At 65.7% G+C, this 17,902-nt stretch overlaps 4 protein-coding genes across 7 annotated transcripts; 1 reads left to right on the top strand and 3 right to left on the bottom strand.

Moving 5' to 3' along the window:
- Positions 1-1,658: 1,658 nt before the first annotated feature.
- Positions 1,659-7,011, top strand: TALDO1 (transaldolase 1). 3 transcript variants are annotated; one of them, XM_040970700.1, is made up of 8 exons: positions 1,659-1,795; positions 3,827-3,950; positions 4,379-4,486; positions 4,784-4,915; positions 6,036-6,211; positions 6,298-6,491; positions 6,578-6,723; positions 6,843-7,011. In XM_040970700.1, the coding sequence occupies exons 1-8, from the start codon at positions 1,699-1,701 to the stop codon at positions 6,976-6,978; spliced, it is 1,113 nt and encodes a 370-aa protein (XP_040826634.1). In that variant the 5' UTR covers positions 1,659-1,698; the 3' UTR covers positions 6,979-7,011. The 3 variants fall into 3 exon arrangements, with proteins under 3 accessions (XP_040826634.1, XP_040826635.1, XP_040826636.1); XM_040970701.1 differs by having other exon boundaries at positions 1,664-1,795; positions 6,298-6,495; XM_040970702.1 differs by lacking the exon at positions 4,784-4,915 and having other exon boundaries at positions 1,664-1,795; positions 6,298-6,495.
- A 22-nt stretch (positions 7,012-7,033) lies between these two features.
- Positions 7,034-10,054, bottom strand: GATD1 (glutamine amidotransferase class 1 domain containing 1). Of its 2 annotated transcripts, XM_040970704.1 has the most exons (8): positions 9,983-10,054; positions 9,770-9,846; positions 9,533-9,638; positions 9,334-9,441; positions 8,920-9,014; positions 8,712-8,805; positions 8,338-8,446; positions 7,034-8,253 (listed from the first exon to the last, which is right to left on the bottom strand). In XM_040970704.1, exons 1-8 carry the CDS (start codon positions 10,044-10,046, stop codon positions 8,247-8,249), a joined length of 660 nt encoding a protein of 219 aa, XP_040826638.1. In that variant the 5' UTR covers positions 10,047-10,054; the 3' UTR covers positions 7,034-8,246. The 2 variants fall into 2 exon arrangements, with proteins under 2 accessions (XP_040826638.1, XP_040826637.1); XM_040970703.1 differs by having other exon boundaries at positions 8,712-9,014.
- A 1,106-nt stretch (positions 10,055-11,160) lies between these two features.
- Positions 11,161-12,134, bottom strand: CEND1 (cell cycle exit and neuronal differentiation 1). The gene has a single exon (XM_040971026.1). The coding sequence runs from the start codon at positions 12,079-12,081 to the stop codon at positions 11,638-11,640; it is 444 nt and encodes a 147-aa protein (XP_040826960.1). The 5' UTR covers positions 12,082-12,134; the 3' UTR covers positions 11,161-11,637.
- A 1,286-nt stretch (positions 12,135-13,420) lies between these two features.
- Positions 13,421-17,858, bottom strand: SLC25A22 (solute carrier family 25 member 22). The gene is made up of 9 exons (XM_040971005.1): positions 16,446-17,858; positions 16,225-16,350; positions 16,064-16,119; positions 15,468-15,558; positions 15,146-15,264; positions 14,876-15,050; positions 14,626-14,780; positions 14,457-14,532; positions 13,421-14,380 (listed from the first exon to the last, which is right to left on the bottom strand). The coding sequence occupies exons 1-9, from the start codon at positions 16,463-16,465 to the stop codon at positions 14,227-14,229; spliced, it is 972 nt and encodes a 323-aa protein (XP_040826939.1). The 5' UTR covers positions 16,466-17,858; the 3' UTR covers positions 13,421-14,226.
- Positions 17,859-17,902: the final 44 nt, after the last annotated feature.

Here is a 17,902-nt window from a genome sequence, read left to right as displayed (position 1 = left end):
CTTCTAGGCAGAGGTACCTTGCCCCTCTTGTGCTTGTCCCCCAGGAGGCCACCAGAAGCAGAGGGGCAGACCCACACAGTATCGCCCTTAGGTTTTGGTCCATGTAAGGGGCTTTGTTAAGGGAACCTGCAGGTCAGAGGTAACACCCTCCCCCACGGAGGGAAGCCCACCTGGGCACCATGAGCATTCCCGGGGTACGGACCATCCCTGACTAGCCAAGGGCAGGCCACAGGTGCTGCTGATCAGCCACAAGCTGGGTCAGAGCTGGCCATGGGCCCCCTCAGTCGTGGCTCCTGCCAGCACCACAGCCCTCCCCTGTCCCAAGCAGCAGCCGGAAGTTAGGTGCTACCACGGGTACCTCCCCTGCCTCCTGCAGCCAGCCCTGTCCGGCCTGGCCAGTTCCTGGAAGCTGCGGCCACTGCCTGCAGGGTGGAGCTGCCTGCAGCCCGGGCCAGCGCCAGGCTCAGTCAAGACCAAGGACTGGCTGTCCACATCTGGGGTCCTGGGGAACTGGCCAGTGCAGCTGGCTGGAACCCACCACACCCGAGTAGTCGCTGGGGAGAGGAGTGGGCGCCTGCGTGTTATGCATCCCACCCATCTGCCGCTCAGCTTGCCGGCTGGGAGGGTCCCTGCACCCACTACAGAGTCCCCAAATTCAGCCTGGACCATCCCTGGCCATCACAGCTACCCGGGAAGTGAACCAGCACGTGGAAGACCTTTCTCTCTCTCTCCTTTCTCTGTCATTCAGCATTTCAAATAAAATAAACAGATGCTTTTTTAAAAAGTGGAAAAAAAAAAAGGCTGCTGCTTTGTGGTGTCTGCAGTTGCTGGCAGGGGCACCCTGGGTGGTAGGTGCCGTGGACCTGGGAGAACCCCGCATGCAAGGTGACCCAGGCCCTGCAGTGGGTGCCCGCACACATGGGAGTCCACTGGGGCTGGTGACAATGCTGCTCTCACCGCTCTTTAAAAAAATATTTAAACATGCATTTTTTTAATTTGAAAGCATTTCAAAGGAAGAGAGTGAGTGCTATTCCACTCCCCAAATGGCTGCAGAGGCAGGGCTGGGCCAGGCTGAAGCCAAGAGCTCCCTCGGGGTCCCTGTGGGTGCAGGTCCAAGCACCTGCTCCATGCTCGCTGCGTTCTGGTGCATCAGCAGGGAGCCGGTGGAGCTGGGTTTTGGTGCTGCAGCAGCCGGGCCCTCCGGCCTTGACTCACGCATCGCGGTGCACCTTGCACCCCAGGGCGCCGTGGGGCGGGGTTCGATCTCCAGGGGCGGGGCTCTGTCTCCAGGGGCGGGGCTCTGTCTCCAGGGGGCGGGTTCTATCTCCAAGGGCGGAGTTCTGTCTCCAGGGGTGGTATTTGACCCCCCCAAGGGCGGGGCTCTGTCTCCAGGGGGCGGGACTCGATATCCAGGGGCGGGGCTCTATCTCCAAGGGCGGAGCTCTGTCTCCAGGGGCGGAGCTCTATCTCCAAGGGCGGAACTCTGTCTCCAGGGGCGGAGCTCTGTCTTTAGGGGCGGGGTTCCTCTTCCAAGGGGGAGCTCTGACACCAGGGGCGGAACTACACCACCAGGGCGGGGCTTCGCGCTCCTCCCTCCCGCTCCGCGCTGCGATTGGCCGGCGGCGCGGGGCATTGTGGGCCAGTGCACTCGGTCTTCCTCCCGCCGCCACCGCCGCCGCCGCCGTCGCAGCCGCCGCCATGTCGGGCTCCCCGGTGAAGCGTCAGCGCGTGGAGTCCGCGCTGGAGCAGCTCAAGCAGTTCACTACCGTGGTGGCCGACACGGGCGACTTCCACGGTGAGGCCGCCACGGAGCGCGCCACGCCGGGCCCGGAAGGAAGCGGAGCCGGGGTCCCTAGGCACCGAGGGGGGCGGCGGCCAGGGTCCGAGGTCAGGCGTCGGGGTCAGCAGGCAGGGGTCGGGGTCAGCAGGCAGGGACAGGGGTCAGCAGGCAGGGACAGGGGGCGGCAGGCAGGGGCCAGCAGGCAGGGTCAGGGGTCGGGGCGGCAGGCAGGGCTCAGCAGGCAGGGTCAGGGGTCGGGGCAGCAGGCAGGGGAGAGTAGGCAGGGACAGGGTCAGGGTCAGCAGGTAGGGATCGGGGTCAGCAGGCAGGAACAGGGGGCAGCAGGCAGGGTCAGGGGGCAGCACAGAGGCAGCCGTGACACCCTGTCTTTGCAGCTCTTGGTGGCCCTGCAGCCCCTGCCCCGGGGGTCACCCCTCTGGCTGGGTGGCTGAGTGACCCCGAGGGAGAAGTCGGGGTGCAGGGTGGAGGAGGGGCCGCTCCCAGGTCGGTCCCGAGGCAGGGGGTGTGGGCGCCTGACGAGGAAGTGGCTGCCTGCATTTCTGCTTTCTCACGGTGACTTGAGAAAGAGCCTGTGGCTGGAGGAGGCTGTTTATCTGGCCCAGAGCGATTAGGCAGATTACGCCTCGAAGATAGCTGGCTGGTGCAGTGTGGGTGCCTGGGCGGGCCTCACAGCTCCAGCATGCTGGATGTGAGTCCCTCTGGGGACCCCAGCATGGGCACGTGGGCCATCTGCCTGTCAGGGGAAATGCAAGCTTTGGAGAATATTCCAGTAAGAGCCCTGGGCTGCTAGAAGCACTGACCGTCCTCGGGGGCTCTTCCAGCTCTGCCTCCAGGGGTGGGGGTGCTGCATCCTGAGGCTCAGCCATTGTCCCTGCTGACTCTTGCTGAGTTGGAAAAGCCACCCTGTCACCATTTCCCGCGTGTTCCAGCTGGCACACCAAGCCCTGAGAACCTGTCCCAGGCCTGGGGGAAGGGCACACAGGAAGACCTGTGGAGGACAGGCACGTCGTGGCACTGATGGCCAGATCTCCGCCTGTCCCCACCCAGTTTAGTGCCGGTTCCTGTCCCGGCTGCCCCCTTCCCATCCAGCTCTCTGCTTGTGGCCTGGGAATGCAGCCAGGGACGGCCCACGTGGGAGACCTGAAGAAGTTCCTGGCTTCCACCTGGCCCAGCCCTGAAGTGCCTGTTGGGAGAGTGGACCAGCAGATGGAAGACCTTTCTTCCTTCTTACTAACTTTGCCCTTCAAATAAATAATAGGTCTTTGAAAATAAACCAACCAACCAACTGGGGAGGGGTCACCTCAGCCGGTGTGTTTGAGCTGGGATCTGCTCTGCCAGCCAGGGCTTGGTGGCACCACGGGGGTGTTCAAGCTGGGGTTTGCTCTGCCAGCCAGGGCTTGGTGGCACCACGGGGGTGTTCAAGCTGGGGTTTGCTCTGCCAGCCAGGGCTTGGTGGCACCATGGGTGTGTCTGAGCTGGGTCTGCTCTGCCAGCCAGGCCCTGGTGGCACCATGGGTGTGTTCGAGCTGGGGTCTGCTCTGCCAGCCAGGGCTTGGTGGCACCATGGGGGCTGCTCCTGATTCATAGACACTCTTAAATGCTCTTTCTGCCCCAACTGACTTTCTAGAACACTCGCCTGTTCATCCTAGATGTGAGAGGGCAGTGGCCTCAGCGGGCAGGGCTGGGCCAGGAGCCAGAAGCGTCCCTCTGCTCCCTGCGTGGGGACTGGGGCCCAGGACAGCCTGCACTGCTTTTGCAGGCCACAAGCAGGAACTTCCGGGTCTGAAGCTGGCTCTCGACTTGGGGCCCCTGGGCCTGCTTGGCACAGCCAGGCCCAGCATCGGTTCCTCACCCAGGAATGTAGTCTGTGGCCTGCGGTGTGACAGCTTTGCACCAGTGGGCACTGCTCCAGCTGCCCTGGCCAGGCCTGTGCACTGAGGTCAGCTTGGAGACGTGGTGTCCATGTGGTGTCCATGACGGCTCACTGCCGTCCCAGCTGACCCCGTCTGTCTGTCCTGTTTGCAGCCATCGAGGAGTATAAGCCTCAGGATGCCACCACCAACCCCTCGCTGATCCTGGCCGCAGCACAGATGCCCGCCTACCAGGAGCTGGTGCAGGAGGCCGTGGCCTATGGCAAGAAGCTGGGCGGGTGAGTGCAAGCCAGGCCAACTGATGTGTGTGTGTTCCTGTAAGAGCTGGACAGCTGAGTGTGGGCCAGGCCCTGGGGGTATGTGCGTGCTCATGCCAGTCTATGCCAGGGCTCCCCCTGGGGCCAGGCTCTTTCTGCCCTGAGGGCTCCCCAGGGCCCTGCCTGACTCTTGAGGGAACTTCCACTGAGCACCCTCTGCCTGTCAGGCCATGAAGGTGCCGAGTTGGCGCCCATCCAGTCTAGCTCTTGATGGGCCAGGCTGAAGCCAGGAGCCCACAGCTCCCGGTGGCCTCGGGCCAGCATCTGCCTCCCTGGGCACCGCCCACAGCCGGGCTCTGCAGTGCCTGCCCTGCTCGCTGTCTTAAGGGCTCACAGAGCTGTCCCGTGGGTTTGAATTCCTTTTAGTCTCTCTTCCCTCTTGGTTGCAGTTCACAAGAGCAGCAGCTGAGAAATGCCATGGACAAGCTCTTTGTGCTGTTCGGCGTTGAGATCCTGAAGAAGATTCCAGGCCGAGTGTCCACAGAAGTAGACGCAAGGTGAGTGCCTTTCTGGCAAGAGGCACACTTCTGCCTGGCTGAGGAGTGGAGGTCGAGCCGTGACTGCCTCGTGGCGGATCAGCAGCAGGCCAGGACCGGTTATCAGGAGCACTGGCAGGACCGAGTGGCCACAGGACCCAGGAGGGCACTGTATCCTGAGGGCTGGTTTTCAGCTGCCTGAGAAGGGATTTGTACCTCTCAGGGTGGCACCCGGTGTCCCCATCCCTTCCCTCCCTGGGCCCTGCTGACCCCTGACCCTTCCCCAGAAGGCCTTGCTGACTCTCTCCTCCGCCCCAGGCTCTCCTTTGACAAGGCTGCCATGGTGGCCCGGGCCAGGCGCCTCATCGAGCTCTACAAGGAAGCTGGAGTCAGCAAGGAGCGGATTCTCATCAAGCTGTCCTCCACCTGGGAGGGCATCCAGGCGGGAAAGTGAGTGCCCTGGGTGCATGCTGCTTCATCTCCCAGCTCAGGCCCCAGAGGGCCAAAGCCAGGGCACCCCTCTAGTCACCCACGTGGGTGGGCTAGATTGGTGCTCTTGTAGGGTGCTACTGCCACACCCTTTAGTTTATTTTAACACTGTTTACATAATTGAGGGTTCCACACCCTTGTGAGCCTCTAAGTGGGTGGGGAGGGTCACGTGTGGAGGAAGGTGGGTGGGACACGTTTCACATGCGAGGGGGATGGGGAAGAGACCCCTCCCTCCTGTCAGAGGAATTCGTAGGGAAGAGTGTCCCAGGGGTGTTACTTGAGTGGTTTTGATAGTTCTGAGAGGTTGTCGGCTTCGTCCTAGGTCCTAGTAGGGCTAAGAGAATCTTTCCAAGGTGTGTTGGTTGACAAAGCCCCCTATCCACAGATACACTAGCTTGGTGCAAAGCTTGGCCAGGGCAGCAGTCCAACCTGCCCTGCACTTGATGTTCCCTGCCCTGACTTAGATGAGCTGACCGTCATGCTCCTGTGTGCCACTCTGCTGGCAAGTGTCAGCCTGGACCACAACACCCCCTTTACAGGCGCAAGTCCCCCTTTACTGGGACTAGGAGCGGGCCTGGTAGGGGAACTGCGGGCACTCTCCTGCTACACTGCAGCTCCCACTGGCAAGCAGGAGAGCCTGGGCTGGAGCCAGGGCCAGACAGCTGATGTGTGTGCTGGATCTGGGGGCAGGTTGGGATGAACTACGCTGCAGCTCCCATGGCATGCATGAAAGCCAGATGCGATGTGGCAGACTGACTAGGCTACAGAACATGCCAGCACATGAAGAACCAGGGCTGGGGGCAGGCCTGGTAGAGGTTGTTAGGGGTTACTCTGCCCAGGCCACAGCACCTGCTGGTATGAGTGGAGACTGGGTCTTGGTGGTGTGTGTGTATGTGGGCTGGCACTCATTGTCCAGTGTTTACGGATCTCATGCCGTGGGTATACAGCGCCTATCCCTGGACCCCAGCACTGACCCGGCCCTGTCCTCCCCACAGTGACCCCAGCACTGACCCGGCCCTGTCCCTGTCCTCCCCACAGGGACCGCAGCACTGACCCGGCCCTGTCCCTGTCCTCCCCGTAGGGAGCTGGAAGAGCAGCACGGCATCCACTGCAACATGACACTGCTCTTCTCCTTCGCTCAGGCAGTGGCCTGTGCCGAGGCGGGCGTCACGCTCATCTCGCCGTTTGTGGGCCGCATCCTTGACTGGCATGTGGCCAACACAGACAAGAAGTCCTATGAGCCCCTGGAGGACCCTGGTGAGCAGCCGGGTGGAGAAAGACCCGGGCTGGGAGAGGGGCCGGGGAGAGCCACCCTGAACCGGCCCCGGCTGGCTGTGCCACAGGGGTGCAGAGCGTCACCAGGATCTACAACTACTACAAGAAGTTTGGCTACAAGACCATCGTCATGGGCGCCTCCTTCCGCAACACGGGCGAGGTCAAGGCGTTAGCCGGCTGCGACTTCCTGACCATCGCACCCAAGCTCCTGGCCGAGCTGCTCAAGGACACCACCAAGCTGACACCCATGCTCTCAGCCAAGGCGGGTGAGGCCCTGCCCGACATGGCCCCCGGGAGCCAGGCCCTGGGGGCAGCGGGCAGGCGTACAAGGGCTGTTCTGTGTCCCAGCCCAGGCCAGTGACCTGGAGAAGCTGCACCTGGACGAGGCCGCCTTCCGCTGGCTGCACAACGAGGACCAGATGGCCGTGGAGAAGCTCTCTGACGGGATCCGCAAGTTCGCTGCTGATGCCGTCAAGCTGGAGCGGATGCTGGCGGTAAGGGCTGCGCGCACATTTACATAAACACACTGCTGAGGGTGCAGGGTGGGTGGGTGCTGGCGGCAAGGGCTGGGCACACACGTGCACTGACCTCACTCACCCTGCTTCCCCTCCAGGAACTCATGTTCGGCACCGAGAATGGCAAGTGAGGCGCCCGAGGCGTGCCCTGAGGGTCCCTGGACGGCCCAGAACGAGGCACGCATTTCTTTGCAGGTGGAGCGGGGTGGATCATGGGTTTCTGATTTTATGTAAATTTTGCCTTGTGCAGTAAAGCAGTCACTTCTCCTGGGCTGTCCCACTTCCCCCCTCTCCCTCCCCAGGGCATCAGGTAACCAGTGGGCAGCAGTGCCCACCCCGCCGTTCTGCAGGCCACAGGACCCAGGTCCGGGTACTAGTGACCTGGGAGAGGAGGGGGTGGGCCTGGGGGTGGCCCGCAGTGCCAGAGCATGTCGGAAGGACATGCCAAGTCCAGGCTTCTGCAGATAACACCTGCCTGCACAGGCCTGGTGCTTCCCATGTGCTGCTGGGAGGGAAGGTTCAGGTGGAGATGCTTTGGGCCCAGCGGGTCTGCCCCTGGCTGGCCCGGGAAGGCCAGCAGGCCGCAGCCCCCACCCCATGAGGCCGTTGCTGAGGTACTCCTGCCAGAAGGCAGTTCTTCAGCCAGGCTTTGTGGATGGCGGCCTGCACAGGGCACAGCTGGGGTGCCCCCTCTGCCCTCCTGGGACAGCTCGGTATGCGCCCGCACATCCTGGCAGCAGCTCTGTCCAAGTGGTCCCAAGACCCATCAGTGGACGCAGCTGGTGACACAGGTCCCAGTGTGCCTGTTGCCATGAGTGGGCCTGCAGGAGTATCCATAGCCATGTTGGGAGGCCTCACCCACTGAGCTGGGGCTTCCGACTGAGGCAGGTCCTCCGCCTTGGACACTGGCCTCTGCCTCAGGTAGCCCCCACCACAGCCCTCATGCGCTGCCAGGACGGGCCCCCCACGCGAGGAAGCCTGCCTGTTCTCAGGAGCCTGCACAGTACCACTTCTAGTCTGTGCTTTTTCATTTTTCTTGTGTTTTAAATGGGGCTGGGTCCACAGATGTGTGAGAGCACATGGGAGCAGGGGGCTGCTTCTTCCTGGGTGGACAGCGGGACAGTCACCAAGGGCCTCCCACCAGGTCACCGGTACTGGGTGCCCCTGGTTGGGGAATGGGGTATGAGGGGCTAGGCCTCTGGACGGGCTGGACCAGGCCTGAACCTCAGCAGGGAGGCGGCCCCAGCCCCAGGGAACTGCAGGTGCTCGGGCATACAGCAGTACAGGTCTCGGGCTCCACGTGGGGCTGGGCAGGGCAGGGCAGTAGTGTCCCCGTTCCGAGTCCCTCGCGGCCAACCTCTGTGGACTTCTCACATGTGAAGCCAGACGCCAGGGCTGCAGCTTCTGGAAGCTTCTGCTCACCTCAGGTCCCTGGGCCCCTTCCGGGGGCTGCCCTGACACAGGGGTGTTAGGCCAGGTGGGTCACCTCTGGCCGCTTCTGCTCATTTCCTATGGGACAGCACACTCAGGGCAGGGCTCAGGGCCACCCCAGGGCCCCACCCGTGAGCCTTGCAGGTTCTGCATGTTGCTCACCGGTTACACAGCAGCAGCAGGATCTGCACAGCGGGCACAGTGGAGTTGGCATTCTGCCCGGTGACCAGGTGGCGGTCCAGCACCACATGTACAGCCCCAGGCTCACTGGCTGCAGGGCGAGACAGGCTTCAGGCTGGAGCCCATCCCTGGCCAGCAGGTGCCCCCAGAACATGCCCCTGTCAGCAAGTGGCCCCCCTGGAGCCCGTCCCTGGCCAGCAGGTGCCCCCAGAACGTGCCCCTGTCAGCAAGTGGCCCCCCTGGAGCCCGTCCCTGGCCAGCAGGTGCCCCCAGAACGTGCCCCTGTCAGCAAGTGGCCCCCCCTGGAGCCCGTCCCTGGCCAGCAGGTACCCCTCTGAGCCTAGTCCCCTGCTCACCACTGAAGCCAGCACCTGCGTCCTTCACGAAGTCCTCCACAATGAGTGGCAAGCGGGCGAAGCCAGGCACCCTGACAAGCTCATACACGGAGGGCTGGGGCACAGGGAATGAGCTGGAGCCCTGCCCAGCCCACTCCCACCCGGGGAGCCCCAACCCCCACACCAGGGCGGGCCACAGGGAGGGGGGAGCGCACGGGGAGGGCCTCACCCCTGTCAGGCTGTAGCCGCGGAACACCCAGGACCTGTCCTCATTGGTGGCGCAGCACAGGGCCGCTACACCGTCACCCACGGCACAGATGGGCTCTGGAATGGCGGTGGGGGCTGAGGGGGTGGGTCCCCAGCCTGGACGGGCCCAGGTCGGCTGAGGATGGAGGTGTGAATGGCCCCTCTTCCCTTCCCATGTGGGCTGCAGACGGGACTGCGCCAGGTGGCCGGGGACCTTCACACCTGTGCATGTTCTGCTGAACTGCCAGGACACTGAAAGGCCCACTCTGCCTTCACACGGGTCCGTGGGAGAGTTAGACCAGACCCCACTGCCCTGGGCAGCACCATGGCACCACAGTGGCCCCCGGGCAGCCACACCCGCCCACTTGCCCGCCAGGTGGGGCCCCAGATCACTCACTGCCCTCGGCCTGGAAGTGCTGCAGGATGCGGGCCAGGGAGCCGCTGCTGGCCAGGTCGGCCAGTGCCCCCGGACAGCTGGGAATCAGCAGCGCGTGGTACCTGGCTCCTGCGGAGGGTCGCGGGCCCTGGTCAGCCTCCAGGGCGGAGGCCCGCGCGCCCTGCCCGGTCCTTCCCCGGGTCGCGGGTTCCCCACCCACCATCGATGGACTCGAGTTTGGCAGGGCTGGCGTAGGCCTTGAGGCGGAAGTCCTGCACCCAGCGGGCGTTGCTCTCGGACACGTCCACGAAGTCCACGGCTTTGCCCTGCAGGGCCGGACCCCGGGTGGTCACCCCCGCCTCCCGGGGACACCGAGGAGCAGCCCAAGTCCCCGCCAGGGGCACCCGGGCGAGCAGGGAAGACCCCCCAGCCGTGGGACCGCGGCGGACGAGCTCACCCCCGGCGTGGCCACCTGCAGGTTGAAGGCAGCGCTGGCCAGAGAGAAGCAGTGGAGGAAGGACTGGGCGGACACGCCTGCGGGAGGAAGGGTCCCGGGTGGGCGCGCTGCCGAGCGCACACGCGGAAGGGAGGCTCGCTGCGCGCGGCCCCGGAGGTCACCGCGGCAGCAGGCCCGGCCCGCACCAGCCACCGCCCGCCGCTCGGCCCTCACCTTCCGCCGCGCCGCTGGCCACCAGCAGACAGGCCGGCCGGCTGGGGAGCCGCTCGGCCGCCATGGTCAGCGAGGGTGCGTGCGCATGCGCCTGGGGCCGGGCAGGATGTGCGCATGCGCCGAGCTCGGAGCGCCGGACGTGGGGGGACCCTGGGGACGTGGGGGGACCCTGGCCGGGATGCCCGGCACGACTGGCCGCGCCTGCTCGCAGCTCGGACGTGGGGGAATGCCCGGCACGACTGGCCGCGCCTGCTCGCAGCTCGGATGTGGGGGGACCCTGGCCGGGATGCCCGGCACCCCTGGCCGCGCCTGCTCGCAGCTCGGAGTGCCACGCTCCCCCTCTGCTGTCCCTAACTTGGCCTTGGTTTCCCTGAGTCCGGCCCAGCAGGGCTGCTGCTAGGCTCGGGGTCTGCCCACAGCTCTCCAAGCTCACTCCTCAGGTAGTGGGAGGGAAGGGAGGCGCAGGTCCCTGTGGGCTGAGGTCCCTGTGGGCACCCCTGAGGTGCCAAGAAGATAGCAAAATGCTGGGACCCCTGCTGTTCTGGCCCCTGTGCAGCCTGTCGTTGCAGCATCTGAGCACTGAGCAGCAGGTGCAAAATTCTCTTTGAAATTAATGAAATAAATCTTTAAAAAATACATTGACAAAAAAGGACTGGTGCAGGAGGGGTGGTCTAGGGCAGGGTGGCAGGCGCTGTCCCCTTCTGCTTGGGCCCAGATGAACACAGGCTGGATCTCTGAGGACAGGTTCCAGGAGCGCTCCAAGGGAAATGCCAGGGACACAGCCCACCTAGCACCGGCAAGCCTGGCCAGCTGGACCCTGCCTCCCCCTCCCCAGCTCCAGAAAGCGTCCTGCTGCCTTCTCCCATGTCCCCTGGTCTCCATCCACACCGTGGCCAGGCCTAGGGGGTCAGTGCTGCAGAGCGGGTATGCCCACTGGGCCCAGGGCTCCCAGCAAGGCTGAACCCATCAGGTCAAAGGACACAGTGACTGGGGACCAACCAGGGCACGGGGCTGGGGGAGCGTCCCAACCTGTTGTCCTTGAACGCCCAGGGTTGGTTCCACGCGCCTCCGGAGGGGAGCCCCTCCCTCCCAGTGCAGGGGAGAGCGGTCAGTCCCTCCCCCATGTGCAGGCAAGAGCAGCCCAGTGTCAGGTAACAGAGTTTATTTCAGCCCTGGCCTCCCCTTGGGCACGTTTCCATGGGCACCAGACAGGTGTGGACAGCCCCTCCCTCAGCATCCAGGCCCAGGCTGGGACCACGTGTGCCTAGGGGCTGGGCAAGGTCCCCCTGCAGGCTGGAAGGGGCTGTGGGCATGGGTGCCGGTTGCCAGCCAAGCGATCCTACGCTACCAGAATTATTGCATGTATACGCTTGTGAGACAAGGGGCAAGAAGCAGGCGGGGAGCAGGAGCGAGGGGTGTGCGCTGCGGGGCGGGCTTGCTGGAGACAGAGCAGGAGCGGGACCACTGGGACAGCCACACCCTTTAATGTCCTGGGCCCTGACCAGGCCAGCCCACCTCCAGTGCCCAGGCTGGACACACACTGGGCTCCCTGCAGCCTGGGAGGGGCGTGCTGGGGCGTGTGCGCACGCACGCGTGTGTGCGTGTGGCGGTCAGCTCTGCATGCATTACGCTCCAGCTCTGTACAGAAAGTGGCATCATTTCTTCCGGGCCAGAAAAGCCACTCCCAGGGTCAGGGCCACGGCTGCCACAGCCACACCCCCCGCCACCAGCAGGGGAGTCAAGTTCTCCAAGGCCCAGGCCCGGCCCCCCGAGGCGCTGGCCGCTGGCTCTTCTTCGGCCCCATCTGCAGGGCCCTTGGGCTCTGGGGCTGGCTCGGGGCTGCCAGGGGCCACAGGGGTAGGCTTCAGGTTGCTGTGGTTGTTCAGAAGAGCAGGGTCGGCCTTGGCTGGGGCTTTCTTGGTGGTGGCCGCTGAGGCAGGGGTGGGCGGCCCCTGCTTCTCGACCTGCCCCTCCTTCTTAATGGGCTTGCTGGAAGTGGCCTTGCTGTCACCGGCCGGGGCAGCCTTGGCCTCAGCAGTGGCCTGGGGCGCCTTGGTGTCGGGCTTGGGGCTGCCGGCCCCCTTCCCTCTAGCCTCCATGCTGGTGGTGCTGCCAGGTGTGTGGGACGGGCAGTAAGTTCAGCACGGCTGGGCCCTGGGCATGATATGGGCCTGCAGGAGACACATGGGCGGGGGTAGGGGACAAGGATTCAGCCCCCAGGCAGCCCTCACCTCTTGAGCCTGGGAGACCCCACCCGGCTCTGTGCTCCCATCCGTCCCTCTGTGCTTCCATGCCTCCTGTGCACGTCAGACCCCTCTCCCGCCTGGCCTCTGCTGGTTCCTGCTGCCCCAGTTGTATGCTGGCTGTGGCCATACATGGGGGAGGGCAGGGCACGGTACATGCCCATATCCTTCTGGCTGGCGCTGGGCAGGGTGGGCAAGCTAGCAGCAGGGGCTGTTGCTGAGAGTCGGCCCAAGGCTAGGGGACAACACAGACCAACACAGACCCAGGGACAAGGCCTCCCGGACGGCCTCCTCTGCGGCGGCTCAAGGTCATAGAGTCCCTGCTGTACCCTGGGGGTGCTTGTCGCTCGGGTGGCACAGGGGCGTGGAGATGGGGCCCAGGCCCGGCCACGCAGAGCCTGGCGTTCCCGCAGCCCAGGGACCACCTGTCAGCCTCTGGTGGGAAGATGGGGCCAGTCTGCCAGGCCTCGCTGAAGGTCACCTGAAGGTCGCAGTGTGACCAGGGTGTCCACCCAGAGGCCTGGCCGCTGTCCCACGTCCCAGGGCCCGGTGGCTGCCCTTCTCCCGCCCCGCCCGTGGGTGCCCAGGGTGCAAGGCGCGGGGCTCCGTTCCCTCGGCTCCCTCCGCCCCGGCTCGGCCCTCCCTCCAGCCGCCCGTGCCCACCGGAGCCGCAGGGCCCAGCCGAGCCCCGCGACCTTCCAGCCCGGGCGCCTCCCCCGGGGCGCCAGCCGCGTCCGCGCCCGCCGCCTTACTCCGTCCTGCGTCCCGCAGTGCTGCGCTCCCTCCCGCCGGCGCGGCTGCGATGCGCGGAGCCCGGGAGTTGCCCACAATGCACCGCGCAGGGCCGTGCGCAGGACCGGCGGCGGCTCCGCCCCGTGGGCGTAGCCCGAGAGGCGCGGTGGGTTTTGCCCCGCCTCTAAAGGCGTGGTTTAGGCAGCTCTGACAGCCACGTGGGCGTGGCCCAAGCGGCTCGGCCGGCTGGACCCCGCCCACCCCAGACAACCCCCCCGGTCCTCGCCCCCAGAGGCGTGGTCTGAGCAGCTCTGGCCGCCCCATGGGCGTGGCCCGAGTGGGCGGGAACAGAAGTTTCCAGACACTGGACCCTGGGGCTCCTGGGAGGTGGCCAGGTGACCACCTGGGAGGTTCCGCCCTTCCCGCAGCACCCCCACACACACTCCTGGAGCCAGGCATCTACCTAGGTAGAATATTTATTTATCCTCTTACATGACAAGACACAAAAGTTACTTCTTAAAACTCTTCAAAGGAAAAAAAATAGACTTCTATAAGCAGCAGCACAGCTTCCACGGTGCAGGAGTGGCGACAGGGGCAGTCCCGGGGCAGCCGACAGCACCAGCACGTGGGGACACTGAGCAGCACAACCACGAGGCGGGCAGAGGCCCAGGACGGGGCACGACAGGCAGGGCGCCCACCTGCCCGCTCCCAGGGCGAGGGCCAGGACGGGACATCTCTGGACTGGGCTGGGGCAGCCAGCGCACGGGCTCAGCCCTGGCGCTCCCAAGGGGCCTGGCCAGCGGAGGGCTGGGCGGCACACCCCTCACATGTCAGGGTCCCACAGGGTGGCCGTGCCATCCCTCTCTTCTCCAGGGCCGCCCAAGAGGGGGCTGGACTGAGTCCTGGTGGAAGGTGGACGGACAGACGGACAGGGATGGGCGCAGCAGGTTCAATAAATAGGATTGTGCCGGTCCCCCGAAGGGCCACGAGGACCTCAGAGATGAGAGCCGATTGGCGGAGCCACCCCGCGCAGCCCCGGCCGCGGGAGCCCCAGCAGAGACCAGCTCTGTCCCTGGGGCCGCGAACCGGACAGGACTGGGGCAGGGCTGGCCGGAGGAATGTCAAGATTTCCACATTTTTCTACATAAATAGGACGCTGGTCCCTATGCCTGGGCAGGCGAGGCGCGTGGGAGTGCCACCCGCGTGGACCCTGCACCACTCGCCCCCAGGGTGGGGGTACTGCCTGGGCTGGCCGCTGCATGGTCCGGCTCAGGCCTGGCGGGACGGCAGCAGCCCCAGGAGGGACTCCGCAATGCCCAGGAAGTAGACCACCTGTGCAATGCCAAACAGTGGTGCGATGACCAGGGCACGGCAGTAGGCACCCTTCAGGAAGGCCGTCGGGCCCTCGTGCTGCCAGATCTTCCTGCGGGGCAGAGAGCAAGGTCAGGGCCGCTCACACCACGCCCCGGCCCGCCCGCCCGCCTAGGGGCCCGGCCCACCTGGCACAGTCCACGATTCCCGAGTAGGTGTCTTCATTCACCCCACGCTGCAGTGACTGCAGACGCGTCTTCACCACTGTGAGGACCGGCAGGTGAGCGAGGGAACCCCGCTCCCCCAGCACGCCCCCTGGGGTCCCACCCTCAGGAGCCCCCATCCCCCGGCACTGACCATCACAGGGGTTGACGGCCACTGCGGCCGTGCTGCCAGCCACGCAGCCGGCCAGGAAGGATACGTAGAAGGGCGACTTCTCCTCGCCCGCCGGGCGCCCCAGCTGGTTCAGGTTGGCAAAGAGGGGGAAGTAGACGATGGAGAAGGGGACGTCCCTGTAGGGGGGGAGGGAGACCCCCGGTGACCCTGGGGGCAGCAGCAGGCCGACACCCCTACCCTGTCCCCCGCACCTGAGCAACACAGTCCCCACCTCAGCAGCGTGGCCCCCAGGCCCTTGTAGAGGCCAGCGATGCCGTGGCTCCGCAGCAGGTCCCGGGTCAGCTGGACAGCCGTGGGCCGGGGCACAGCCGGAGCCTCCACGGAGGGCTGGACGCCACCCTGGGCCGAGAGCTGGGCCTGGGCAGCCAGGATCTTCCTCTGAGCAGCTGGGGAGAGGGGTTGCTGTCACTTCTTGGGAGGGTTGAGCAGGGGCCAGGCAGCTGCCCTCCCCAGCCCCCACTCCCAGGCCCGGCCCCCTCACCAATGCGCCCCGCATCCTGCAGCTGGATCTTCAGCATCTCCATGGGCGTGGTCACAATCACCTGGCACGTGCCCGCCCCACAGCCGGCCAGCATCTCCTTAAGCAGGGTCAGCGGCTGCCTGGCACCGTGTGGCAGGGCCCAGTGAGGAGGGGAAGGTCAGTCCCTCCCCAGAGACCCCACATTGCACTTGGGGACAGCAGAATTGGGGTGCAGGGGTGCCCCCACAGGCAACTGACAGGGCCAGCATAGGATTCGGACAACCGCACCTCCTGTGCCGGGGGGCTGGCAGTTAGAGGACCAGTCCCACCCAGGGCCTCTCACCCGTCCTTGGACAGCTGGTATCGGAAGAAGTCGTTGGCTGCCAGTTTGATAGCCTTCTCGGGGGTGACCAAGGTCAGGTTCACGGCGGCCCCTGTGGGACACACAGCGCTCAAGAGGGTGAGGGGCAGTAGATGGGCTCAGGGGCCCAGGCTGGAGGCCAGCGGCCAGCGCAGCCTCCCGGCTGGCACAGCCCCATCCTGGCTGTTCTCTGCTGCCCGCTCCTGCCCTCTCACCCACATTTGGGTCTGGCTGGTGCCAGGGGGGGCGGGACTGGCAGGGACAGTGGACAGTCGGGCATTCACCCCCGCTTCCACCTCCACTTCCCCTCATCTCCAGTGCCAAGGGGCAAGGACGCTGGACCCCAGCGCCCAGGGCTGCTAGCTTCTGGGCGACTCCCGCCCTGCTATTCCCTAAGCTGCTTTGCAGTGATGACACCCCTCCCTTCCCAGGCACAGATGGGGTTCTGCCTGTGCCAGAAGGCGAGCAGGGGGAGGCACAGAGCCACGCTGGGCACCAAGAGCCCAGGTGGGCCACTGACAGCTGCCACTCAGCAGGACCACCCCTCCCCCCATGCACCCTGCAAGCGCCAGCCTCACCCCGGTACATCCCGAAGTAGCCCTCGGACCGAATGGTCTTGATGAGGCAGTCGGACCTGTGGCCAAGAGGGATGAGGTGAGCTGGGGGCTGGCCCCAGTGTAGGCCGGGGACCCGCAGTGAGGCCGTCCCCTCCCTGCTGCCCCATCTGCCGGGTACTCACATGCTGGCATACATGCGCTGGCCATTCTGCTGGTTCTGCAGCCGCGTCTTGGCCAGGTCAATGGGGAACACGCAGGTGACCCCGATGAGGCCCGCAATGCCACCATTGATGAGCTTGGCGGGCAGGCTGTGCGGATGGAGGGGGTGTCAGACCCACTCCCTGCCCTGCAGAGGGGCCGTGGGAGCCAGGTTGGGGGTGCGGGATCCAAGGGTGGGGCTCACCTGATCTGTTTCTCAGCCATTGAACCCCCAGCACGGCACAACCAACAGTAGAAGCCAACAGGGAGGGCTAGGGGGGCTAGGGGGGGAGGGTGGCTGAGGCGGCAGCGTGTGGGTGGGGCTTGGGCTGGTGCTGGGCCCCCACCTTCAGGGACCACCACGGAGCCGGTTACCACCACGGGCAGCTAGGTCCTGGAGGGAGGCAGGGAATCAAGGAGACCCCAGCCTCCCGCGCCGTACCCACCACCCCAGGCAGGAGATGCTTGGGTCAGGGAGGCGGCTCCTCACGGCCACCCACCCCTGGGCCCCTCATGTGTCCTCCCGGCTGGCCTTCCACAGCACACGCTGGCGCTCACGTGCACACAGCTTGAGCTCCAGCTTTTAAAGGGCCAGGCCACCCTGGGGGACAGTGGCACGGGCCAGAGTGGCTGCCCGAGAACCTTGACCCTGAACCAGCTTGGCTGGGACGGCCCCCCCCCCCCCAGATGCAGAGCTGGCTCCTGCCACCTCAGAATGGGTCTGGGGGTCTTCAGCATCCCTGGTCAGCCGGTTAGGCTAGACGACGCTGGCCTGGGGCTCCCAGGGGCTGCCCCCATCCATTCCACAGGAGAGATGGGCTATCTCCCGCCGGCCGTCGGCTGGGACTTCCAGGAAAGCCAGTGAGGTGATGGGTGGGGGGCTGCTGGAGCCCTGGACCCGCTCCTGCCGCTGCCTCCCCCTCCCGAGGTCAGCAGTGACAGACTCACCAGCAGCTGGCAGCTCGGCAAGCTCACGCGGCTCGTGACCACCCCCAGGTCCCTCGCCCGGAGCCACCTCCCCGCAGATAAAGCCGGCAGCAGAGGGGGAGGGACGGGCCGCGGGATTGGCCGCGGGGCGGGGTGGGGCGGGCTGTGGGGAGGGGGGCAACTTTCTCTTTCACTTTAGGCAGCCGGGCTCCTGGCAGCTTCTGGGAGAGGCAGGAGGGCTGGGGGCGTCCCACCCACCAGGGACTGCAGACCCCGGCCACGGAGGTGTGTGTGGGGGTGCTGGCCGCAGCCGCAGGGGGCCGTGTGCAGCATCAGCTCCCGGCCTGGCACCCTGCGAGCCCCTGGGGAGGCGCGGCTCCCACCTGTGCCTGTCAGTCAGGGGCAGGTGCACAAGGGCAGGGGAGGGCTGGCTGGCGGCCACCCAGGCCGCGCACACCTGGCAGGTCCAGAGGGCAGGGGATGGGGCACTCTGCGGCGCCGGGGCCAGGGTCAGGGCCACATCCTTCGCCAGCCTCTGAACTTCAACCCGGTCCCTCCCCCACCCCACCTGCCTCTGGAGGTGCGGACAGGCCTAAGCGGCTCTGCCAGCTGCCCTGGGGCCTTCTGGGGCGACTGGTACCCCCTCTGAAATCCCTCCAAAGGGTCTAGTCCAGCCCTCGTAGAGCCGTCCTTCCCTGGAGAGCGGAGCCATCAGCTGGCAGGGCTTCCTCTGCA

Source organism: Ochotona curzoniae, unplaced genomic scaffold (assembly GCF_017591425.1).
Source record: "Ochotona curzoniae isolate NIBS_2020 unplaced genomic scaffold, NIBS_Ocur_1.0 scaffold_4937, whole genome shotgun sequence".
Classification (NCBI taxonomy): Eukaryota; Metazoa; Chordata; class Mammalia; order Lagomorpha; family Ochotonidae; genus Ochotona; species Ochotona curzoniae.
The sequence above is the reverse complement of the archived record's forward strand: the minus strand, read 5'-3'. Positions and strand labels throughout refer to the sequence as shown.

Excerpts from the sequence above, each read along its gene's own strand:
- TALDO1 (XM_040970700.1), top strand. The coding sequence starts at position 1,699 with ATGTCGGGCTCCCCGGTGAAGCGTCAGCGCGTGGAGTCCGCGCTGGAG. Across the intron at positions 4,916-6,035 it reads GAGGGCATCCAGGCGGGAAA|GGAGCTGGAAGAGCAGCACG; the intron begins GTGAGTGCCCTG and ends TCCTCCCCGTAG. Across the intron at positions 6,724-6,842 it reads AGCTGGAGCGGATGCTGGCG|GAACTCATGTTCGGCACCGA; the intron begins GTAAGGGCTGCG and ends CTTCCCCTCCAG.
- SLC25A22 (XM_040971005.1), bottom strand. The coding sequence starts at position 16,465 with ATGGCTGAGAAACAGATCAG. Across the intron at positions 15,265-15,467 it reads TACCAGCTGTCCAAGGACGG|GCAGCCGCTGACCCTGCTTA; the intron begins GTGAGAGGCCCT and ends ACACGGTGCCAG. Across the intron at positions 15,051-15,145 it reads GCAGGATGCGGGGCGCATTG|CTGCTCAGAGGAAGATCCTG; the intron begins GTGAGGGGGCCG and ends CCCTCTCCCCAG.
- GATD1 (XM_040970703.1), bottom strand. The coding sequence starts at position 10,046 with ATGGCGGCCGAGCGGCTCCCCAGCCGGCCGGCCTGTCTGCTGGTGGCC. Across the intron at positions 9,442-9,532 it reads CAAACTCGAGTCCATCGATG|GAGCCAGGTACCACGCGCTG; the intron begins GTGGGTGGGGAA and ends GACCCTCCGCAG. Across the intron at positions 9,015-9,333 it reads GCACTTCCAGGCCGAGGGCA|AGCCCATCTGTGCCGTGGGT; the intron begins GTGAGTGATCTG and ends CCGCCATTCCAG.
- CEND1 (XM_040971026.1), bottom strand. The coding sequence starts at position 12,081 with ATGGAGGCTAGAGGGAAGGGGGCCGGCAGCCCCAAGCCCGACACCAAG.